Source organism: Rhea pennata, chromosome 1 (genome assembly GCF_028389875.1).
Source record: "Rhea pennata isolate bPtePen1 chromosome 1, bPtePen1.pri, whole genome shotgun sequence".
Taxonomy (NCBI): Eukaryota; Metazoa; Chordata; class Aves; order Rheiformes; family Rheidae; genus Rhea; species Rhea pennata.
The window spans coordinates 172,623,482-172,649,580 of NC_084663.1; the positions used below are offsets into that span (position 1 = coordinate 172,623,482).

Below are 26,099 nucleotides of genomic sequence, written 5' to 3' on the forward strand. Positions count from 1 at the left end.
AATCACTTAGTCTTTTTAAAGACATACTGTATATAACCCTCACTTTACTTCCTGCCTGGGCAATGGGGTGGCAGTAAGCTGGATAGTCTTCACAACCATTAATAGTTCTCTATTACCATTTCTAAGTAGCAGATAAAATACAAGTGCAGTAGAGTGAGTTGCAGTAAATATGTATTCATTTGCCTTCTCTGCTTTTTTCAGTAGCACTTGAGTCTTCTTTTTCTCTTTTCTCTCCCTTCTATTTCCTTTCCATTCTTGTCGCTCTACCCTTGTCTTTCACAAGTCTGTTGCTGCTTTTAAAAGCACTGTTTTCTTACATGACTATAACATATAATGGAAGATAACTAAAAATTCCATAATTGCTCCTTGTAGGTGGATACTTTTGAAAATGGATTCATTAATATCTTTTTTTTAGACATTAGATCCCCATGGCACAGTATAGGAATGAAGCATTCTGTCTGACTGTCACCAGTTAGAGTATATCTAAATGTCCAGGATCCTTGTATCTAAAACTATTCCTAATATTTAAAAAAAAATATTTACAAGGTTGATTGTGCATAATTGAAAAAATCCATAATATTTATGGGAACTCTTCGGATGTGACTGTTCTGGTGTAAGTAAACCCCAAGAGATCTGAGATAGTCAAAAACATCCATACATAGTAATAGCACCTTCTGTATAGTAGCTATATCAAGGGTGTCTGCATTTCCTTCTGCCCTTTACAAGAAGATTTTTATTTTAACGGTGAGAACAGAAGTATTTTGAGTGTATTCACAGCCATTCTTCACTAACGTTATAATGTTCAGCAGTATGGATTCAGACTTCATCTTTACATATCTTGATGTGAGATGTATTGAAATAATAAAAAGAGAAGAAATGTAGACCAAATACTGACTTTCACATTTCACTAAGGATCACAACCAATTAGAGCATCAGCTCCAAGGACCTTTGTAATGACCTAGATGTGCCAGTATTACAGAGTTCAATAGTATCCGGAAACTTCATCTGACTAGGATTAGCAGCAGACCTGCCTCTTTCAGAAAATAGATTTAGCCAGGGGAGAATGACTTTTGCATAAAAGGAACTTTCTTTAGCCACTCCTGTTGGTTTCTTTTTTTTTTTTTCTTTCTCTTTTTTTTTGGGGGGGGGAGTTGGGGGGGGACAATATGTATCATGAAGCTTGTGTTATAAATCAATTTTCTTCTAAGATACTTGAGGACTGCTTGCTTTTTCCTTTCTGCTTTTAAAATACTATAGTATTATTCCGTATGCTGCAGGGGAATGAAAATACGTTTCTTATGTTCCTCCTTGTTCACTTTGTAGGCATCATCTATGGTAGTTAATCTGCAAAACATCCTTAAAGGGTATAGATTTTGTTGGAAGTAATCGCGCGCGCACGCGTGTGTGTGTGTTTGTGTGTGGAGGGGGTTAATTCCTATTCCCCATCAAAAAATCTGTTTACTTCATAGATGTTTATAGAAACAATTGAAGCAAATATCAGAGATCTTGGCAAACTCCCACTCCACATGTACTGATTATTTTTTGTTCTATTTGTGGTCCTTCTTGGAAGTTAAAACAGATGCTTTGTCTTGAGATTGATTCAGGGTGAATCTTGGTGCTACAAGCAGGTCTTTTAAAGATCCAGTGATTCTGTTCTTGGAGCTTGCATAGAATGGATATGATAAGGATGTAATAACTTTGAGGTAATCACAGTGGTGTGAATTGCCAGGGATAGACTGGATGATCTCTTGAGGTCTCTGCCATCCTAGTTTTTACAACTTCTGAGAATTCTCTGTTGACAGCTCTTTGGATGGCAACTGAGATAATGAAGCTTTACAAGCAGAGCAGCACAAAATGATAAAAGATCCTTTTTGGCCCGTATGTTACAGGAGTGGAGGAGGAAGACTGGTGTTCTCCTAGCTATATCATCCCCGTCTTGCTAAGCTCTTGTAGGTAGGGAGTAGCTCTGAAGAGAGGGGGGCTCCGTTGTCTCCTGGGTCTTGTCTCCAGGTTGCTGCTCCTATGGAGGAGGTATTTTGTCTTTGTCTAGTTTTTTTGATGGGGGGGCAGACTGAACCCTGTGAAGTAAAACGGAGGTAATCTTTTGAGTTCCGTAACAAGTCATCTTCAGTGCAGGTTGGTGTCATGCTTTCCAAGACCTAAAGGAAACTTTCATGATCACTTATAAAGAAGTTTGCAGAGCTCCATCCTTCCTTCTACTGCCTATATGCCCATAACAGCCCACAATATTGCTACTTTTTGTTTTGAGTTTTCTTCCAAAGAGAAAGGAGGAATGTGCTCTTACTATGTATTCAGTCTTTTATCTTGAAAATGGACTGTTTAGTTTTATAAAAATGTTAACATTCTGTTTGGGACCTTTGAACTTAATATTTGTATTAGTACTGTGTGGAACTGTTTCTCAAGATAGAAAAAGAGCCTATTTAAGATCACTGGGTTCAAAACATGAAAGAAACACAGAGGACAAAGCTGGTACTGCTGTTGCCATGATTAGCGTGCTGATCTTCAGAAGAGATTTACGTCCCTGGTACATCTTAGGGATGTTAATTTTATTTGAAGACTTTTTAAATAAGATTGAACGGGGATAGAATTAGGATGTTTGTGAATGTTGTGGATGAACCTTCATAAAAGTATACTTCTACTTTAGTATAATATCTTCTCTCTGAATTCAATGTGATGTTTCCTTGTGGGCTTTTTTCAAACTCTGATAAGAAAAACAGCACAGAAAAACATGATATTATTTCTCTGAGTATGTATTTCAAAGAGTGCATTTTGTATTTGCTGGCATACTTCCGGTAAATATGTTGCCAGTTAAGTGTGTGGATTTTCAGTGAATTTGGTTGTTCCAAAGCCAGACCTAGCCGCTTTTCATTTTGAAATGGTGCTGGGTATTCTAATCCTCCTGACTCTGTCAAAGCTGTTTAAACTGTTGGCTCTGTTCCATGAGATTTTCCATATAAGAGGATGACTTACATATTTGATTTCCTAAAGATTAAGGAACTGTCAAGATTTCCTGACTGCTCGACACATGTATTTTAACATGCCTGCTGTGGCCACTGGGACACAAAAGCAGACGGGCAGGTGGATCACTGGACCGATCTTGCATTATTGTCACTTGGTCAGTTGATAAGGGAAGAGAGATGAGAAAAGTGGGCTTCCTCTGTATATTAGATTGGAAAATGCAGCAGAAAATGCAAAATAATCTGACCACAATACTTCAATGGGACTAAAAATAGAAATGATCTGTCTGGTGAAAATTGCCCTTAAATGCAAGAAGCCTCTCACTATTTGCCCTCCCCAGCTGTAAGCCTTCAGTTCAGTACCAAGTCTTAATAGGCTGTAGAGAGGTGATAATAGGCCTATGCTTAATATGGCCCCGGTGGGAGCAGTTAAAATTTTAACCCTTCAATATGCATTCTCTTTGTAGGTTTATGTGTGGATTCATATGTCCACTTGCAAACATATTTTTTTAGAACTAACTCTTGAAGGATTTCAAAGAACCTGTCCCCAGATGTAGACTTTTTTTGAACTTATGTGTTTTGGCCAGTTTTAAGTTCAAAGTTGTAAAAATGATTTTGATTTTAACTGCAAATGTACAGGGTTTTTATTTTCGGTGGTTTATTTTTATTACAATCCTATCTATAAAACCTAATTTTAACTGTTTCTTAAATTTTTTTAATTGAGAAACTCCTATTACTTTCTCCTGCATATACTAAACTCAGTCTGTCCCCTACAAGTGACGTACTTGTTTTGAGTTCTAATCACTAACTCCTTGTCTTGCAAAAATAACCAAGTTATATCCTACTTCATATTTTAAGAATAAATGTCAGTTAATTAAAAAGGGATATTTATAGTGGACATTTTAACAGAATCTTAAGTGTAGTAACTCAGCACGATAATCATTGGTAATCGTTAGGATAAAAACATTTGCCCCTTGTGAAAGTGTTAGTTATTTGTAATATTCATTGTGTTTATTATAAGAAATACTGCAGTTACTTTTACTTTTAATAAAACTGTATTTTCACACTATCTTAATACTATGACATTCGGCTATATTTGCTATTAATGCTTCTGGACCACTGTCAATATTTTGATTATATGTTTTGTTATTATTAATTAAAGTTTGCTCTTGTAGTGATGCCTTTATAATTACTTAGTCTTTGATAACACAGACTTTTCAGTCAGTGTTTTATGAGACAGGTTCTGTTTTGATGGCATTTTGATATTCCAGGAGTTGCTACCAATAGCCACCTATGCCAGTACATTGAATTCAGAATAGTGAAAACTCAAAATATGGAGACTAGTGAACATATATATATATATATATATAATACATAACCAGGAATGCAATTTATGATGTAGAGAAAATAATTATCTATTGTATTAACAAAAACTTTTGATAACCTCTGTTGTTAGTGGTAGATTGAACAACAACATTGAGTTAAAATTCAGGTTTTTAGTGAGAGAAAATAACACCAGTCTAAATGAAACTCTGAGAGGTTTGTTGATCCAAAATTATCAGTGAATGAGCAGTCTACAAGGTGTGTATGTGGGGAAATTATCAAGAAAGGAGATAAAATGAAATCTGTAGGAAGAGTAATGTAGAGTAGGTGGGACAAGTCACAGAGGAGTGTTGGTTCATAAACTCTTCATTAAATTGTTTCAGATTGTAATTTTAAATTAATTTTTGAAACAGAGGAAAATAATACTGTTTGGCATGAGACTGCCCTCTTTCTGGAGGGAGAACAGGATAATCTTGTTACCAGCTCTGGATACCTTGAAATTTATGGCTAAAGGAGCTGATTCTGTCCATACTTGCACACTGACCTACAGCAGGAAGGAAAAACTGCACTGAATAAAGGGACTGCTCCATCCTCCAGGGCTGCAGGAGTACCAGAAATACCTGCTGAGAGTGAGGGGGACAGCAAGGGCGTTTCAAGAGTCAATTCAGGAGGTTTTAAGTATCTGGATGAATGTGTCGGTGGGAGCAGAATCTGATTGCGACAGTGTTTAAAAAGTAGTGGTGGAGATGTTGGACATAAGAGGGAGATAAGAGGAAGTATAAGGTTTTGAGATCTGGACAGCAGTTTTTTTGCCATGAGTAACACAGGACAGAGTTGATACAACCTGAGGCAGTAGAAAAGCAAAAGGGTCAGAAGAATCTCTAACAATCTAACACTGATTACAGAGTAGGAGTAATCAATTGAAACTGGTATAACAGCAAGAGCTGTACTCACTGTCTGTTATTAAAAAACATTCCTATAATTTAATTAAATAGTTAATGTATTTTAGGAGCTTGCTTGTAATTCAAAAGCATTAGGTATGTGCATTCCTGGGATTACACCAAGGATAGATTCAGCCCCAGGTGTATCTTCAGCTAGTACATTGCTGCTGCTGCTAGTTAGTTGAAGTAATGTACCATAGAGGTGTTAACTGCTAATCCAAAAGTAATCAAAGGGATTTGTTTTTTTTTTTTTTTTTTTTTTTTTTAAAAAGCTTTGTTGAACAGGGAATTACTGCATTATTAAAGTCAACCTGAATATCATCTGTAGCAAACACATACCTGAAAGTGTCACCATCTGCTGGATGCCTGATTGGTGCCTGTGGACTGCGCAGTGGGCTCCTTTGGGGGCTGAGCGCCTTCTTGGTGCTTCATGTAGGTCTCTAATCACGGGACCTGAGGTTAGTTCTCTCTGTGTTTGGTCAGGAGAAGTGGTGAGTATAGTTCTTGAAATCAATCAAGATTATAGAACTTTTTAGTGAGGATGATCACAGATTCTGGTGACTGACCAGGAATTGTTTCTCTTGTCTTTGATAGAAGTGCTTGATGCTTGCCAAAGACATGCTTGATGTGGAGCAGTGTCTGTAATGTCACATCTATGTTGTTCTCCTTTTTCCTGTTAAGTGTGGAGTATTGCATATGTGTGCAAACAATTTTGTTCTTTTCCATGGTAATCACTAGTATCACAAGCTTTTCTGTGTAGCAAATCATTTTTATTTATTGCACTCTCCTTTCTAAAAGTAATCAAATATGATGTGCCCACTTGCTAGCTTGTAGTGGGAATGGAGGGAATATAAATTTGGAATTGATGCATTTTTCTTGGTGGTAATGTTGAGTACTGGAATAGACAGTCTGACTGAATTCTGAAAGTTACAGAATGAAACTTCTTGTTTTTTAAAAATGGTGTTATTCTTCATGTAATACGGAAAGGTTTTCTTGGAACATTTTTCAGACTAGTTTAATAAACCAAGCAAAATGACTTCCTTACTATCACTAGTTTCTAGTTTTGTAATTAAAAAAAAAATGTGTAATTGATGAGCAAAGCAGTTTTATTAGCTTTTCTGGAACAGCTTTGCATGCAGAAAGTTTAACATGGGTAGTGTTGCCAATTCCTGTTTGATAGCAGTGTTTAACCCTCTCAAGCTTACATTTTGTTTTATTTTTTAACTTGTTCTGAAAAAGGGATTATGCTTTCAAGCCTGCCTGGCTACATTGAAAAGCATGACTTTTAAAGTCTTAAAAATCAGAGGTTTTGATCAGGTTAGTAAGGCAATCTAAGACTTGTTTAAACTCCAAAGGTCTTAAAACTTTTGGTAGATTTCATCACGTAGCACTCTTCAGATGACTAGGTACCATTTAATTTGAAATAGTTTTCAGTGAGAAATGTTTCCTAGAATCACTGCAGTGTTACAGTCTAATGAATTAGGCCCTTGAAGTGTGTATTTCTTTCCATTAACTGTAGAGGCATGAAGGGTAACTCTCTCAGATATAGATGTCTATATGTAGGTGAGATGAATTTTGTCATCTGGCGAGAACTGTATTCACAGAGGTTAATCTTCAGGTTATTGTTTCTCAGATGCAAAAGGGAGCAATTGTTGAGCCGCAGTTAAGATTGTTGCTTTACATACTGGTCTGCAGAATAAAAAGGCACTTGCTTATTGGAAATGAGACAGTTTCTGTTTTACACACTTGAATATGCAGGCAGATGTGCAGATAGAATTTTCTCCTGCAATACTGAATGATGCTGTGTGTTGAGTTACTACCAAAAAGGAAAAAAAAGAGAAAAGCCTGAAAAGTCAGTCTGTCTGATTGGTGGTGGCACTGCATGGCAGGAGAAGAGCAAATATATCTATTTAAAAAAGGACAGAAAAATAACCAGAGCAACTTTAAATCACCTCTCAAAAATACGTAGACTATTAAAACACGGAGAGAAATGATTAGAGCCAGGGATGCTAATGAAATACAACCTGATATGTAACAGGTTTTTACCAAAGGCAGATCATGTGTCCTGACAGAAACCCCTTTTTACTAAGGTAAATCAGTGCGTGCAAAGAGTGTTACAGCGTACTCTAAAGTTTGAGCTGTTGGGGTAGAGGATGGAGTTTCCAGTGGAAATCTTCAAGGAACAGTATTGGGATCAGTCTTATGCTTTTCACTCATTGCAGAGATGCCAAGAGTAAGAATCTGCTTCAGTGACTTTCTTTGAATTTTAAATAATTATTAAAAGATTTGTAAGTAATTACTGAATTTGATAGTGGAGCTGTTTCAAGCTGGTCATTACCTGATGGGAACAGGGAATATTCAGACAGCTTTCTCCCTTTTCTGAGCTTTTTGTGTACAGTATTTTGAGGGATAAATATTAGTAATAATGCTAGTCTGCACTGTCAAGAAAGGCCATGTTAGGAGGAGAGACATTAAAAATGATTAATGAAAATACTAGTGGTCAATTGATCAATTTTAGAGAGTGCACCTTCCTATTAAAAGAGACACTCATCAGCCACATTTGTATCATGCCAGCCAAATAGGCTCGTTACACTGATTAATAGCATCACTGCTATCATATAGTGACCCGAATTTAAAGCCTGGATATATATCAGCTCCTTCATGTACGTAATTACTGTGTTTTTTTCTTGCAAAAGCAGTTTGTTCGTTCCTTTCTAACTGAAAGCAAAAGAAGGGTCCCAAACTGTATTGAAATCAGTGATGGAATTTACTGTGGATTGAGCAAAGGTAGAAATAGGAGCTAAACATAACTCCTCGCCCTACAGACCAGAGATGCCTCCAACTATTGGCTTTATTTTTCATTGGAAGACCAATATAGAATCTGGAAGCAAGAATGATTGGGTTTCTTTGGGGTATAGCCTGGAACTTACTTTTTTATTTATTTATTTATTTTTTTTAAATTTTTTTTTTATTTGCTTGGTTTTATCTGTTCATTTTTCTTCAACTTTTTGGTAAATTGTGGGAACCCATCCTCTTTTTAGCTGTCACTGTGCTAACTGGAGAAGTTAACGCTTCATGATGTTTTTCATCACCTATATTTTGGAGGAACATAATGAGGTGGACTTGCCTGAATTGCTTAACAGGTTTTCACTAACTTATCTTACACAGGTTAACCTGGTTGGAAGGGTCTCAGGGAAGTAGCTCAGCTGGCACTTTTGGGCAGGTGACAGCCTCTAGCTTGGGAGCTCTTAAAATGAGTGTTTACTCTTTGCTGCATATGTCACAGCTGCAACAGGATCAAAATAGATTTTACAAGCTTCTTTGGGTTATATAGCAACTTACAGCTTACAGTGGTCATCTCTGCTAGTGGTGATGATTTTGCTTTCACTTTTAAAACAAATTTAATTACCACAGCTTTTTTTTATTTATTCTTTAAGTAATTTGGTTTTGCTGTGAAAATTGGCAAAGTGCATTTGGAACTGTGGTAAGGGGAAAGCTGTGTGGTATTTTATGGAGACTGTAATGACAGCTAGTGCCATTCTTTAACATCTTTACAGCGTCTTGCGTAAAAGGAAAAGATATGCCAGCGTTTATATAAGCTACTGCATATAAACACAATGTTAATTTTTTTCTTCTTGCTCTGTTTTTTGCGTTGTCCTGCTTTTCCCTCTGAAGATGGCTGTGAAGAGACTCTCTAATAAGTTTTGGTACATGTGAATGAAATACTTGCCAACTGAGGCTGGATTCATACATATTTCACAGTTTCTCACAAGTAGAATTTTGTGTACATGTGCTCTAGTACCAAAAAAGCTATTTCTGAAAGAAGTTCATTCCTGTAGCACGTGTTTGTTTGGGAAGTATGTGTAGAACAGTAGGCACATGAGTTAAGACTGGAAAAACTGATTCATTCATCGAATCTACTTTTTTAAAAAATGTTTTTAGAAGTAATTTTATATGTTAAGTCATTTATACTTTTGTGAAATGAAAATTTGTCTTTTCTAAATGAGTTCTCTTGTAACAAACATTTTTCTGTTGCTAAAGAAACTGCACTGTATGGTATATTTTGGTGGAATTTGAACAAAAATGATCTGATTTGACTGAAAGAGTTCATATTGTGATATTTCCACTGAACTGTTTGTCTGTAGTTAAAATGAGGCAGGTCATATGGGTTCTGTGATTTATGTTATGTGGGTTTTTTGTTTTGTTTTAAGTTTGCCTCTCCAAAGCTCCTGATGCTTTGCTCAAAAGGATGGAAATATTTTAAAGTCTCCTGTGTTCTCTCATGGTTCAAGTCAATTAAAAACAAGCAAAAAAAAACAAACAAACAAACAAAAAAAAAAAAAAAACCCAAAATCAAACCCAGAAAATCCTCCTGTATATTTCTTTATTGCATCATCTCCTCTTGCGAAGCTAATGTGCCTTGGAGAGAACTAAGGAATTTGCTGCCTTTGAGGAAAATGAAAACAAGTCAAGGCCATTGATGTATTGTGCCATCAGGTCCCCGTTTGCCAACTTTGAAATCTGTCAGTTTGGACATGTTAGCTGAGTGCTGAAGGAGGAATGTGTTCTATATTTTACCCTCAAATCTGTAGGATTATAAGTCATTCACAGGCGTTTCCTTGTGGGGGTGTCACTACTGCAAGCTGAGGTTGTCCTTTTATCTCCCAGTGACAGTAGATAAGTTTCTATATCCAAGAGTTAACTTGGAGTGGTCTAACTACCATTGTTTTTGGCTGTTTTGAGGGGAGCAAAAGCTCTTAGTTCAGGTGGTTATCTGTTCGTGTTTGGCTTTCTATAAGCTGAGTTGTACTTGCTTACCTGTGCAAGGGATATGTCTGGAGCAGAGCAACCAGGTTTCTCCTTGGATGAAGCTCGGGAACAGCATGGTGATTGGACCAGCCCAAGGCACACTTTCAGCAGGTGGTGTGGGTATCACTCTGTTGGAAGGTCCTATTCCTTCCAACCAGCCATCACCTCCAGCTCTATCCTGGCAAATCTTGTACTCTTGCTTGTGGTTGATTGGACGGTACCTCTGAATCTAAGAAAGATTTTTTCTTAAAAAACATTTTTTTTAAGTTAGACTCTTAGGGCTACTAGGGTCCCAGAGAAGTTTCAGGTTCTTCTTTTCAAGGTACCTTATTTGATTTAGGGATGGTGAAGGGTTGCAACCTCAGGAATCTTACTGGCACCTGTAGAAAAGGAGCTGAACTAGAAGTATCTATATTAAGGCCCACAGCAAGGCATGATGTAGTCATACAGCATTCTGCACTGGGTGTGGTTTGTGCAGCGGCTTGGGAAGGCAAACAGACAGCAAGGTTTGTGGGTGGCTACCATGCCAGGGATTGCACCAAGGGCTGTGCTGTGTGGGTAGCTGGCCATTCCTGTGGGCATGAACTGTGCTGCACTAGCTGACTCAAAAAATAGACATCGATTGCTAGGGTGAATTGCAAAGGTGATTGAGACACGTAGCTGGTGTATCTTCAGCCCACGTTACAGCCTGCTTACTACAGTTAGGTGGACAGAGAGCAGATTCTGGTGCAAGTCTGGAGCAAAGTTGCTTTAGATGTGTAGCAAGGGGCCTTATGCGTTCAGCCACTCTACTTTACAGTTAGAGGATTACTGTCGCCAAGAGAAATGTTAGATTATTGTCTGTGCGGAAACTAAGGCTTTAGTAAGTGTCTTAAGGAAACTGGGAACCTCAACTCTAAGCTTTGATTATTTCATTGAGAGCTGTGTACAAGTGTGAGCATTGTTTGTTCTTCTAATAGTCTTTGGGATTCAGCAGCCTCTTATCAGGAAATGAAGAAAATCCCTATTTTATTTTTTAAATAGGTTAGAATATAAATAAAGATCAATTTGGCAACTTAGAGAAGTGAGCAAAAATATTACTGCCTGTACAGCAAGCAGAGCCAAGTCAATTAATAAACCTTCTCTGAGTAGAGACACTGAACCAGCAGATGTGATGTGGGTGAGGACATTTGAAAAAGCTGATCTTTTTTAGCAGAAAGAAGTAAGAATATGATGCCTGTACAATTAAGTCTTTTCTGTACAACATCTATATTCAATACAGTCAGTTTATTTAGTATTCTTTGGGAATAATGTGGGTTTTATTCCATTTGGTAACATGAAGATGAGAAAGAATCATTAGGAAGTATTTTCCCTTTTATCCGACTGCTCCCAGTGAGAATATATATGAAAAAAAATGAATTCTGCATTGATGACTCTGTATATTATGTGCAGTGGGTAGGCGGTGCCTAAAAGGTGACTGTTAGGGATTAGATAATAGGGAATACGATCAACTGTTTAAAAAAAACTTAAAAAAATACATTAGAAATTTTAATTCAAGCAAAAATTAGGATTAGTAATTCACAATAATTCAAGTTCACCCCCACAAGCCTACTAGGAAGCAGGCTGATAGTTCTATGAACTTGAAGCATGAACAGTCTTCCTTTGGTTATCATCATTTTGGATTTTACATTTTGACTTCATTTTAAGTGTACTGAATTGCATTTGCCTTTTCAGAATTGTAATTAAAATGTGGAAGCACAACAGATACGATTGCAGTGTAAAATTATGGTGATCAGTTTTTTACTGTTACTTTTTTATTTCTCAGGCTCGTAAGCCCTCTTGAGCAGAAATCTTGGATGGTCATTATTATTTTGAGAGTAGTTCATACTTTGCAGGTTCTTAAACATACGCTTTTTAGAGTTTGGCTGAAAATCTTACCTTCTCTTAGTAGTATACTAGAAAGTGTGCTTTCTGCAGATTCTTTGACAATTATTTCCAGAAATGTTTTCCTAATTCATCAGCATCTTGTGGTAGGGTGTTTGTATGTTTTTTTATACATACATGTGTATGTATGTGCATGTTTTTTATACATACGTGTGTGTGTATATATATATACGCACATACGTATGTACACATGCACACATATATAAAATTATATTATAGCAAGAAAAGACCTGTTAAGTTCCTTTGACTTTGTGCACAGGCTGGCAGGACATCTGAGTAGAAATTTAACTCTAATGAGGAGTTTGAACTGTATGAGGGTAGATGGTGAAATAAGAGACCATGTGCTGAAAGTATACACTGTGTAACACGAACATTTCCTTGTGCCAGAGAAGCAGTCCAATGTGATATGTGACTGTGTTTATCAGAATTTTATTCTATTTAGATCTAACAAAACCCAGTGTCATTCCACTTAAAATAGAGATGTGGAGGGAATATCAGGGTTCCAGAGCTATCCATTCAAGTGACTGAAAGTGTCAGAGATAACCAGGACTATTCTTAGAATAAAAATGCAAGGAGAATATATTATTTTGCCCCATTTTTACGATGTTCCCTGCAATTTACTGCATTTTTATAGTTTGACCAGTGATTATTAGTTGAATCTAGGCGTTTGAGAACTCCATTAATTCTATTAATTTTTAAGTACCTTTTTCTACCTTTACAATGTGCCATTGCACATAACTTTGTCATCTTGTCATATTAAAATACTTTGTGCACATTCACACAGCTCTGCGGGTTTTTTTAGTTATTACTGAAAGATACTATCTTTTACAGAGTAATGATTCCTTGAACTTACGTTACCAGAAATGTAGCATGTGTATACACACACGCACATGTGCACTTATACACACACACACACACACACACATATTTTTTTTCAAACTGGACCATTAAGTTTTAGAGCGAATGAGCTACTATTAAAATTCATCTTTGTGTCTGGAAGGCCTCAGAACTTAAAAATAAATAAATAAATAGAAGACCTGTAAAGAATAATGTTTGGTTTTCTAAGCCTCTGCTGAAAGACTGTGTAAGCACTCCTTGAAAAGTAGTTGTTGGATAACGCCTTTAAAGGAAGGAGGAGACACATTGCACATAGGCTTCATGCAAAGGAGGATGTCCTGTTAATGAACCAGTCATCTACATCTGGCCAGCTACCTTCTCTTTTTCTGTGCGAATACATTATCAGACTATAACACTAAAAAATAGCTGCACACTTGGTTGAGCAAAGGATGCAGTATCTTGCTCTGTGAATGATACCCTTGTTTTGTTCAGACGTTGCAGGGAGGGTTTAGTATATAGGTAAATTCTAGTTTAAGTGGCATTTCTGTGTGGGCCCCACCAGGCTTCAACTGAAGTCAGGGCAGATGTTCAGGAGGAGCCAGATCACTCTTCCCCTTACCAAACTACAGTCTCCTCATTTTTGCATACCCCGGGGACCGAGTTGGCGGGAAAGCTGTTGCTTCTTACCTTGAGTCATGATGTATTTTGGTAAGCGTGCACATCTCTTCTTTCCCTATGCTAGACGTCATTCATTCTAGGAGTCTGTATGAATATTTCGATCTGTAGGAGTTCAGGAGAGCTAGGTATCACCTAGCAACAAGCATCCCAGTCTCTGTCTTCTACTACTTTTTCACTTTTATTAACACAGCAGTGTAAACCAGAATTTGAAACATTAAGTTATTTTTCAGAAATATTTTTAATAATTTAAGGTATTTTTTGTCATGACACCACGGAAGAGTAACAAAGGTATAGGAGGGTGGAGTCACTCTTGAGTATTTTTAAGACAAATTGCCATCAAAGTCTACCAAAAACTTTAACTGAAGACAAAATACACAGTTGGTGACAAAATGCATAGTAAGTGCTCTTTGTAGTCCTGTGTGGTCTATAAAATACGTATTAGTATGTATATATATTTATACTTAACCTAAACTGAGTGTATTTTAAACTATTATCTAGTTCATCTTGCAAAATTGTGATCACTGCTGATTTGGACAGTAGCTTACACCATTTAAAATTTTAACTTTTTTATAGAAAACTTTGTGGCAAAGTGTTTCAACTAGTTCAAGTTGCAGTTATACAGCATTTCATTTCTGAAGAGCCTTGGAACTAGATTGAGGGGAAAAAAAACCTGGCACTTGAGGTGCAATTCAGGTAGATTTTCATGTATACTGATCCAGCACATTGCTGCACCAAATTTCAGCCTCACCTGTCCTTTATTGGTTCTAACTCTGAAGCACTGTTAAAAATCTGTAGCCATTGTTTTTCTGTAGCTTCTGCGGAGTGTCTTATTTATGGACCTTATGAATTCCCTTTCAAGAACTAGAAATGTAGGAAGAAAAGGGCAAGTATGATGTGTATGCTATTAATATACGGGTGGCCAGCCTCCATACTGGGTTGAAGATAATCCCCATTCCATAGGGCAAATGCTACAGAAACTGTGCTTTCAATTATTCTGCTGCTCTAATGAAAGAACTTGGAAGAAGTTTTCTGTGACTCAGGGCCTTTGGAAGGGGTTAAGAAAGTTTAAGTGTAGATCTAAAGGCTTTCAAAAAGAAATGTGCATACCTTTTTAAAATAAATAATTCAGTAAAGTGATTCAGAAGCATGTCTGTGCCCAGATAGGGAGTGTGCTTGGTGGAGGGAAAGGTTAAAACAACCTGATTCAGCAAATGAATTAACTTTAGGCGTATGAATGAGTTCGTCCTTTACAAATGTATGTACCTATATTTGCTTGAATTAGAAAACTGGGGAAGTATAACATGAGAGATGCTTTGTAATTGTGTTAGTGGAGAGTTCCTTAAAAATTACCCATTTATAGAAGAGAGATGAACGTGATACTTGTATGAACTTCTCTGTTAATGTAATTGGTGTAAAGATTTTATACATTCAAAAGTGTTTGAGAGAGAAAGAAAACTTTACATGCAGAGTAGCCTCTGTTTGTACAGAAACATGCATCGTCTGATTGTCCTGAAACCCTTTTCATATTTCTTGCTCTATGCCGTGATTTCTTCTCCATTCTACCAGCTGATGGGGATATCGTTCAGTGTGGGACTACCAGTGCATTTATTCTGATAAAAAGATATTTTTCATGGACTAGATGCTTTTAATTTCTGTTTGTTTTTCTGTTGCCGGAGGAGATGGAATCTAACATTTGGTGGCATGGATAAGCTTTACAAGTCTTTACAGTCTGAAATACAATTTTAACATGGTTAGCTTTTGGCTGGAAGTGGACGCAATTCTGTTTGCAACTTAAGTTCTATTTTTTTTTTTTAGTTGAAATTGTCAATTTGTTATATGGTTTGTTCTGTGATTATTTAAAGACTTTTTGTCAAGGTCTTGGTTCAAGTATGTTGTGCAGTTGTCTCATTTTGCTGGTAGATTTTCTTTTGATACAAAACCGCTTTATACCAATGACAGATGGTTATGTAGCAGAAAGGATGTATTAGATTTGTAAGGACAAATAATCCAATTTTTCACCTGTGTTTCCAAATCATTTCATTTGGAGCTTTCCAGCACTTCTGAAAATGAGGTCACAGAATTGTGGAGTCACCAGTTGAGCAGATGTTTTCAGAGAAATACTTAGCTCTTCATCCTCACTCCAAAAATAGCCTAAAATGGTCATGGTTAAAGAGGTCTTCGGCCTGTATGCGTGGAATTTGTGGCAAGTGTGCATTGCCTGTCAAAGGGGGTGCTGTTTGTCACTCTCGCTGGAGGTCCCATGAAGCCTAGGAGAAGTCTTTAGTGACCTACCCACCATGTGTGCATGTCGCTGAGCCACCGTGGGGCCGGGCTGTGGGCCGGTGGCTTTGTGGGAGCTGCTTTTGTGCTTGCTCCACTTACCAAAGACACAGATGAGTGGAAGCACTTTTGTGAGCCTGTGATCCACCTGCGAAGATGACTAGAAGGATTCAAAGTGCAGAAGAAAATGGATAATTCAGTGCTTGATAAATTGTGCAAACACGGGGAGAACTAATAAGCAAACCCAGTTATTTATAGTTGCTAAAGAACTAGCTTTTTCACTGGGAGGGCCATCGTACATGATTTAATAATGTAAAACAACTGCAGCTCTGATTATTTAGATAGCTGCAAGTTAGCAGTTTAGAAACACATACCCATGTTTTCTTTATTGCCATAGTCACAGTAACCTAATAGGACCTCTAGCATTCATATGTAACTTGAAGCTAAGTTGCACTGTAGGAGGGCTGTATGTGTATGCTTAGAGAGAAGTAATGATGAGAAAATGTGGAGAACTGGAAACAATTACAGGTCAAAGGAGCTTTCTCTCTGACAGAGACTCCATCAAGCTTTTGCATACTGTTGCGTGTAATTTAAAAGAGCTCGATGACTGTGTCCTTTCTTGTTTGGGATAGATAACCACACTGTGTAAATCCAGGACTCACCAAACCTGGTCCAGTTGTCCCATTTTTTTGGACATTGGCACAGAGAAAGAGCTGCTAGAAAATCAAAGGTTCTTCTTCCAATGTGCAGTTCAAGGTGTGTGTAGAGGAAAGTTGATAATGTCCAATGCTTGCTGGCTTGGTTTGTGCCAAAGAAAATTTGCTTCATGAAATGGGAATTTTGAAGCAATTCAAATTATGCCAAGGGAGATTAACCAAAAATAAAGACAGTCTCCAAGATGCATCAAAAGCCAGGCAAATAGTCAACAGTGGTTAGAGCACTGTAAGTATACAATATTCAATTACGTTTAGTGAGGTCAGTGTTTCTTGGATTTTACAACCTTTTATGACTCATATAAATATTAATTTTAAACTTAAGTTTATTTTATTTCTAAGAAAATACTAAAGGTTACTAGTAAAAATGTAAGTGCATGGTGTTTCATCAAGTTAATATTAGCACAGTATATGAAGGTGTACTGATTTTACATTGCTACTGGACTCACCTGCTTTGTTTTCATTGTAAAATTTTGCTAAGTTTGTTGAAACCTGTTAGCCATGTTACTGTATATACAACCATAATTAAGTACTCAGTTGTGGTTTAAAAATGGGCAAATGATGCTCTGTTACTATTTGAAGGGTTACCTTATTTTCAGTGGTATAGAAATAATGGAGATTGTTTATGATAACTTCCTGACAAGAGATTAGGTTCTTGATTTCACACCATTTATATTAAGAGACATATGTAAGTAGAAAGTGCTTCTCAATATATCCATATATTCTAGAAAGTAGTTTAAGACATACTGTCAATTATTTAATCTGTGAGAATCCTTGAAAAGGATTTTTTTAAAAAAAAGCTTTAAAAGATTAGAATACTGGATTTGTGTATTTTCTTAAATTTGAAGGAGCTCCTTCAAAGTGTACTGCTGTATTTAAATCTCTGTTTTACATACATTTTTATTTTCTTTTATGGATTCTTGTGGAATCATAACTAAAATAATCATAGAAAACCTTTCATGAAATACATATTTAAATTTTGTAACAGCCTTCAGTTATTTTCCGTGGCTGGAATAGTGACTGAGTTGTAATAAATGTATTTACTTTTTAACGCAGTTATTGTGCAGATCTCACATGGTATTTCTGGGAAACACATTTTGAAATACCAGTAAAGATTGTTCATACTCGCTGTAAAGTTAACCTGTACAATCATATGGTACTGATATATAGTGGGCCCTGAGGCTAATTAAAGCAGTCGGGATTTAGTACATTCAGTAATGGGTCAGAAATTTAAGTGACTGATAGAATTGACTAAAACCATTACTTATCAGGAAATATAAGACTCTTTCCAGTATATTTTTTATTTAGCCTGTTCATCCAGTTTTATTTAAAATGCTTATAAAGTTACTGTTCTTCTAACCTTTGTTTCACTATAGAACAGATTTCTGTGTTTAGATTTTCTGTTTATACAAGCAGTAGTATTTGAGAAATTATTAAAACCCTAAGAAAATACGTCAATTATGTGCCAGTTTTTCAGCTCTCTCAGAAATACTAAATTATTTCATCATTTCTTCTCAGGATTGAAGTGGATCAAGGGACGAATAGATGACTGAATATTCGTATGAAGAGGAAAGCCATAAAAGTTAGTTGACATTTTTACAACCATATGCACTATAAATATTACTGCTATTATCAAAAATTTATATTGTATTACAAAACATAATAGATGAAATTATAGCATGTGAAATTCAGACTGGCTCTGTCAGGCAAGGGATTGCTATATACATAGCTTAACAGAACAGTTTCTGATTATAAACAAACAAGCAAATAAACAGACCTGAATGTTCAAGGGAAAGCACAGTACATTAGGAAAAGAGGTAATTCCATTGAAGTCAGGTGTTTCAATGGGCAAACACACAATGGTATTTATTGTTCTGTGCAAGGATGAGGGCAGAATTAGACAAGAAATGTCTTCCATTGCAGCTGTTGGTTATCCAGCTTAATACATTGTTGAATGTCACTCAAATGCCACATTGCCGAATGTTCTTTAGGAAATCAAATAGATTATGATATATTAGTAAGGATCTTAGTGCTTTGTTTTCTTATCATAAGGAAATGGCTGGTCCAGCAGTATACATGTTCTATGCTATTAAAAAAAAAAAAAAAACTCTTGGTGTACTGCAGTGATTTACTGACTTTACTGTCATTCTTTATAAAATGATAAAATTGAGTAGACCTTGACATCTGTCAGTCTGACTAGTTGATGACTGTGAACTATAGATTCTGACTGAGATGCTATGTTAACTGGTGCCTGTACTATGCCTGTAGGTTTGCACAAGAGCAAACGAATTGTAATGACAAATACAGCGCACAGTACAACGTGATAGAGTGTAGCAATTCAACTTAAACAAGGCGTTTTGGAAACTCTGCTGGTGATTGTCAAGAAGTGACATGGTGGAAAATCTTTTTTATGTAAAGCTTTCTTCATTCCTTGAATCACAGTCAGGGATGGGAACAATCAAAAAACTAGCAGCTAAGATTTTCCAAAAGTGCAGTGTCAGTTAACAACAGAATTTTAATTTTGTATTCTGTTCATTGTAGCAACATAATTTAGTAAGGCAACGGTTGTTGCTTATCTCAGTGATAATTTGGTTATATCAATATCGAGTGGGTCAAAAACTTAGTTTACTGACAACAGATTTAGTAGACGCTGAAGAGTTTAAGTTTCTTCTCAGGTTAGAATTTTTTGTGTATTTGTAAGAGATAGTAGATGTGCTGATCTTAGATACTGTATGATTCACAAGGAGCTTAAGACTTGAAGGAAGCGTCTGCGTCATTGAATCTCATCTCCTGAAATAACAGCCAACAAAATAATTAGTTCAGAAGTGGCCATAGAACATCTGTTTTATATACTAGAGGTCCCAGAAAACACCTCAAACATCCGGAAGCCAAATTTAAACCCAAATAGAGCAAATGGGATTAGTAGCTCTGTATCAGTGCTTACAATTCCTTTCCAGGGTCAGGGACCCATATGCCCACCAGATATTAACCAGCAGTTGCTGCCTGCTCAAACCAGCACACAGTCTTGAGGAATTTTTCTTTTGTTTGGTTGCTGACTTGTTCATGGCTGCTGTCTGTACCCATCTCTGATAGCTTGGGATCGGCTAACTTCTTGAGGGAACAAACACTTCCCTGCTCAGACCTCCTGACTGTGAATAGCAGAGTGAAAAAAGGAGTATCTTCTGAACACTGCTTGCATGTTCCAGAACTGCAGGAGTAAAATTCTCTACAGATGGCCTGGGAGGCCCTCTTTTACCAGCAGAAAGTTTAACGGAGTAAAAAGACCAGTTACTTATCTGTAAGTTATCGCTGAGTATTAGTATGTTACAATGTACTCCTCATACTTTACCAAAAATAGCACAACACAGAGCAGTTCCACCACAGCATAGTAGTGGCTTGCATTAAACTGTCTGAGGAGAAACTGGGTCAAATTAGTAGACTACAGCAGGTATTTGGCTTGGGAAGTGGCACCAGGGCAGAAAATTTCAAGGGTTTGTGAGATCCTTACGAGGGACAAACGTGACCAGAATTATGCACAAAGGAGAGAGGACTTTCAGATCAGACAAACACAAAAGACTTCTTGACTCGTGTGGCCTTTTCCCAAGTTTCTGAGATGTGAGCATCTCAGATCCCAAGAGATGCAGCACTACTTCTTCTGTATCTATGTTCTTAGATCTGCTTTTTTGATTCAATGCAGGGTGATGGCAGAAGGAAGGAAGAACAGAGCTGGATGGCTTTTTTTCATTCCAAACTATAGTTTCAATCTTGCGTATCTTTCTGATGCCATCCCACAGTAATCATGAGGAAGCAGTACCAAACAGGTGAAGCTAAGGAAAGGGGGATACTGAATTATTTCATTACCTGTTTTCTGTTTGGCAGTCTTTGCAAATGTAGGGCTCTTGAGTCCAGCTGTTACTCTTCTAATTTTAGGTCGGAAAAGTACCATGATTAAATTGTATAATCAGACAAACAAAAAAAGTAGTTACGTGGAGGGACTCAAAATCTGAGACTAAAAATTGCTTTTCTGGGAAGACTAATTCCAGAAAACTTAAGCAATAGAGGTGAAGAGGGCTCTTCTGTGGTCACTTTTAAAATCAGAGGATAAAGTTCTGGCTCTAATAAGAAAGAGATTAGATTTTACTCTTTATCTGATTTCAGCCTTTCATTTTGTTGTAGAGCTAAGAAAACATGCTGCTTTGCTAACCAAATTTTAAAAGCCAAAGTATTTCCATTATTTAAAACGCAAATATGCTGATATATCATCAGCAGCGTAATCAACTTTTGTTCCATCATGTGTCCTGTACTGATATACTTCAGCCCTTTGATGGTCTACCTCAGGCCATATCATAATATATATAAGTGGAGCTTTATGTATAAATGACACCTAAACACATGTGAAATATGAACATAGATTTTTATGTTTCCTTAAATGAGGTCAGAGGAATCTATCCGAGAAAAAAGGGGAGATAAATGTATACATTTATACATATGTATGCATACATGTATTTTGAGTGCATGTAGCTTACGATGATTATACGTTGTCCTTAATAACAGGTACAGCATCTAGAAATTCAGTTCTTTATTCAGCCTGACATTTAAAATTTACATACAACAGTATGCAGTGACTGAATGCAGATTTATGAAGATGAGATACTGATGCTGAAGCTGATAAGGAAATTGATAACTGTCAGGGAACTATAGCTCAAAAGGTTCTGGGGAACTTAAAGTCCGTGACTTTAGGTCAAAAAGAAATGAGTAAGACTGAGGGGAGATCAGAGAGCTAAGTCAGAGGGCAGAAAGGAGAAGAGATGGCACAGATTTAAAAGGCCAGTTTGCGTTATTGTTAATGAGTGGTTTTGGGTGCAGTCTCCCTCTTACATTGTGGTTTCATGGGTAACCTACAGAAGTACAACTGATCAGTAGCATTTGGTCAGGCCTAATGATGTTCTAAGGTATTTAATGCAACACTCGAAAGGTGATATATAGAGGAGAACTGAATTCAGTGGTGTTGGAAGCTTACTGCTGAACTGTGGGATTAGCAAGAAAAGTACTGTTGCACAAATGTAACCTGTATGTCATTCCTTTTAAGAAACAACCAAAAGCAAACTAATTTTAGAGGGAGAGACTCAGGGCAAGGAAATCTCTTCCAGAGCTCATCCTGTCCCAATCTCTATACCTCTGTTTTTCCCTTGTCTGTCTTTTCCTGACTGATGCCAAGCAAGATCTGGGAGAGTGCAGATCATCTGAGCTGCTAGTTGTGTGTGTGGTACTATAGAAACCCAACTGATGCCATCCCTCAGTAATCATAAGGAAGCTGTGCAAAATAATGTGCAGCTAAGGAAGGCAGGTACTGAGTTATTTCATTGCATGCTTTCTGTTTGGCAGTATTTGCAAATGTAAGACTGAGTTCAGCAGTAATGAGGATAGGGCTGCCATTCAGAGGGATCCCGACAAGCTGGAGAAATAGGCTGTCAGGAACATTGTGAAGTTCAGCAAAAGCAGAGTCTTGCACCTGCAGAAGAATATCCACATGCACCAGTACAGTTTGGAGGCTGACAGACTGGAAAGTAGCTTTACAGAAAAGACTCTGGGGGTCCTGATGGATAAGCTGGACATGAGCCAGCAGTGTGCTCTTGCGGTATAAAGACCAGCAGCATCCTGGGCTGCATTAGTGAGTTGCCAGCAGAGGAAATACTTCCCTCTGCTTGACACTCACGAGGCCTCTGTGAGAATAACGAACCCAGTTCTGCGTCCCTTCCTTACAAGAAGGGTATTGTGGTCAAACTGGAGTAAATATAGCAGAAGGCATTGCAAGATGATGGGGGCTGCAGCTGCCAGTGTGTGGGAGGGCTGTTTTCAGCCTTGTGTGGGGAAGGCTAAAGCAGATCTTACTGTTGTCTTCAATTAACCGTGAGAAATTCTGACTGGGCATTAAGAAAACATTTTGCACTCTGGGGATGACCGCACAGTGAAACAGATTGCCCGAAGGCATGGTGGCGTCTCTGTTGCCTAAGGGCCTTGAGGAATCAGAAATGACAGGATACAAATGATTAACTTATTTTTTTATTAAATATATTTGAGGGTATTTCTATGAAGTCTTATGTCTTTATTTGTGTAGTGTATCCTGTTAGAATACAAGTAGCAGAATTCTAATAGCAGTATGGTTGTATGTTTGATTACTGTCATATGCTGTCCCCTCTGAATTCACAAATACAGTTTTCCTAGAAAGGAAGTGACTATTCTAAATGGTCTTTCACATCTAACGTTATGCAGTGGCGTCTTGGAGTACGCTTCTGAATAGAAACATCAACAGGATAAAATATATTAATCCCCAGAGAGTTATCTAGCAGAGAGTTATCTAGCACTGGCCATCAGTCCATCCGTTTGTCATGTCTCTTTCGGTTTAGATTACTCTCAGGCAAAGAGGCAGTAGTTTGATGCTTTGTCTTGATTCATTATGATTATAAATATCTTGGATAAAGCAGCGTAACAAATGACCACTTAAAAATGACGGATGGCCAAATTCAGTAAGGCACAGGGTCTATGAAGTCCTTTTGATTTCATCTGTTGTCTAGCATTTATCAAGATCAGTCCATTAACAGTCGATTGGTGATGGGTATTTAATGACTATTTACAGTATGAATAGAGAGCAGTCAGTTTATTATCTGGAGGCCAGTCATATTCATGGGACAGATCTGCTTTTACTTGCAATTACTTGCAAATATACAATTTATTCTAAAACTGTAGAGTAGGAGTAAAACTTGATTTTTCTTCTTCCCAAGCCTTATCTTCAGAAAAGAATAGCAGAGATTTTCTTCCTTTCTCTGTTACACGCAAAGGTCATCTGCTACATCTTGTGCTGTCTCTTGCTCCCTTCCTTCCCCGTTTGGTGCCAGCATGAGTGATGAGCTGCTGTGCGCAGGCGCGCACTGACAGATGTGCACGCACAGCAGCATAGCCACTGCGCTTGAGCACCGCTGAGCCAGCCCCGAGACAGCTCAGGTCAGCTGTGGCTGGGGTGCAGTAGATTTGGGGCTGCTGCTGATGGCTGAAAAAATGCTGGAGGTATTTCTGAAACTGATTTGTTCCAAGTAGAAAAAGGCATTTAAGATACCTTTCAGCTTCATACACTACTTTTGCATTTGAACTGATTCATTTTCCCTTTGCCGTTATAAAATTAAGAAATGATTTCTGTGAAGGTCTCAGCATTCCTGTTAGACTTCTTTATTATCAGCTGTACAAAATCTGTTCTAGAACACTTCTTTTTTGATTTCTGCTGTGTAGTTGCTTTCATAGTCTAAAAGGTTTCATGTTTATGGGTCTCTGGTCTTGGCTCTGTTCCATTCTTTTCCTAACTATTTTGGTGTGTTTACATAGTGGTCCTCAGCAGCTGGCTTGGGGCAGGTATCCAAAGCACACAAACATACATACACATAAAAACGGTTCATCAGAGTTAAAGCCTAATTGTATTTGGTGTTTAGCTTGTGACCTGACCTTGTTGAAACCAAGTTGGATTATAATTTGGAGGCTTTTTTCCTTTTATTTCATGTCCTCCCGCCCCACCCTGTCCCAGTGTGGAATAGGGGGCGAATGTTACTGAAAAATCATAATGGTTGGTTTTAAGATTCATACCTCAGAAAGAAAATATATATGTAGAAGTGTTATTTCAGAAGAATGAAAAGTAATGGTTCAGGATAGCTGTAGACTTTCTGTACCCTCAGACTTCAGAAAGTCAATTAAAGTGAAGACAAAGATGGGTTAACCTTTCCCTGTCAAAGCTTTGTCTGCTGTGAAAGCTTCATGCTTTGGTTTAAACTAAATTGAAAAATTGTATTTTCAAGTTGACAGTAAGTAACTGTACAGGAGAGTTTCCCAAGAATCAGAAGTGTCTCTGGCTCCCTAGCTACTCAGCAGGAACATGCACAATTTGTGTCCCAGTGCTCTCTTTGGAACAGCTCTGGGGTGGTTTAACAGTACTGACTTTACAGTGGTTCTTGAATTAAGTTATATTAAACACTGTTTTGAAATAGGAAAAGAGGAGATTTGCCTAAAAAGCATGGCGACAAAATTCACATGAGATGGTATGTATGAGAGGAAGAAGGCCAGCTTTGTAGTGAAGCTCTCAGAAATGTAATTACTGTAGATAATAGAAGTATTTCAAATTTTGGTCACATTTTGTCAATTCTAAGTTTCTAATCATAGTGCATATGCTGTTAGAATTACTAAATGCCATTGTAAACTAAAAGTAGATCTTACTGCTGTTGTGATCTTGATCACTGCTCTTCAGATTTACTGCTACTGATAACAAGTGCGTAATTTGCAAATATGGATGTATATTAGAGCTGCTTTTAAGGATCTGCTGTGGCACCTGTTGAAATATCTGAATGCCATAGAGTGTCTTTTAAAATACTCCTGAAAGTTAATAAATACCTTCCATCTTAGGTAGTGAATGTGGTGACATCTATCATTGGGCTGTGGCATGAGGGCATGTGCAGTTTGAGGGCGCAGTCCTGGAGGTCTGGGCAGGACAGAACTGGTACAGATTTGTCTACGCTTTAGGAATCCCTGGAGTAATCAATCCCCCAAACTGTATGCTGGTTTTGTTTATAGAGGAAGCTAGCTGGAGCAGTTCAAACTGGAGCTGTAAAGTGAGTTGAGGGTATTTTCTTTATTGCTGTTTTAATTTAGATTGGGCGCATGCTTCTGTGAATCTGCCAGTTGTGTGTGCTTTGGTAGGCTGGTCTGGTAGGTTGGCCTGGAGTATTTGGGGTTAGGTTTAGCTCAGTTGGTTAGAGCGTGGTGCTGCTAATGCCAAGGTCACGGGTTCAGTCCCCGTGTGGGCTATGCTGAGGACTGGACTAGATGATCTCCAGAGGTACCTTCCAACCTTACCATTCTGTGAAATCTATGCAAGCGCTGTTCCTATGGGATGAAACTAAACTGGGAGATGCGCTCCATAAGTGTACTGACCTGCTCCAATTTCTAATGATTTAGACCAAAGTAACCCCTGAAATATGTGTGGTATTGACATTGGATCTTCAACAAAACTATCTCACAGAACAGATCACCTCCTGTTGCGCTGCACTACTTGCTGATGTAGAAAATCCGCAGCGTGCATGGCTAGGGACTCACCACCTGGGATTGTGCCCTGTCCCACTTTCAGTACTGTAGTCAAACTAACTACTTTGGTTCCTGTTTTATCCTTGATGCTCCTGATGAGAACCAGTCACAAGTGATTGGACAAAGTCCGAAGGAATGCGATCACAAAAGCTTAGGTTTGTTGCTTTTAACTTTAGACCCTCTGCTGAGGGTTCCAGTCTTCCCCTAGTCACTTAGCAGGCAATTCCAGAAGGCAGGTCCTCCCATGGGATCCCTAAACCCTCCGTATAATAAAAGATACCATTTCTGTCTGCAAACCTTGCTGGTGCTGACACTCTGAGTGCAGCAAGCTTCTCTTTACCGGATTAATTCTCCGTGGTCTAGGGGTTTCCGAGGCATCCTGCAGCACCACTGCTCTTACCGTCTGAGCTCTTCTCCACAGCAGTGTGTTCTCGTGGGAGCGAAAGAGCAGTCAGTTAGCTCATTTCACCTTTTATTCCTGGAGCACTTAAAGAACA

At 37.8% G+C, this 26,099-nt stretch overlaps 1 protein-coding gene across 5 annotated transcripts in view; it reads left to right on the forward strand.

Annotated features, from left to right (window-relative positions):
- KLF12 (KLF transcription factor 12) overlaps positions 1-26,099 on the forward strand; it is a 262,186-nt gene that overhangs the window by 58,965 nt on the left and 177,122 nt on the right. For 4 of the 5 annotated variants that reach the window (XM_062566900.1, XM_062566905.1, XM_062566901.1 and 1 more), the window contains exon 2: positions 18,001-18,064. The exons of the other annotated variant lie outside the window; for it this stretch is intronic. In XM_062566900.1, the coding sequence (XP_062422884.1) occupies positions 18,044-18,064 (21 nt within the window). In that variant the 5' untranslated portion in view covers positions 18,001-18,043. The remainder of the gene's footprint in view (positions 1-18,000; positions 18,065-26,099) is intronic. 5 annotated transcript variants of the gene reach the window in all.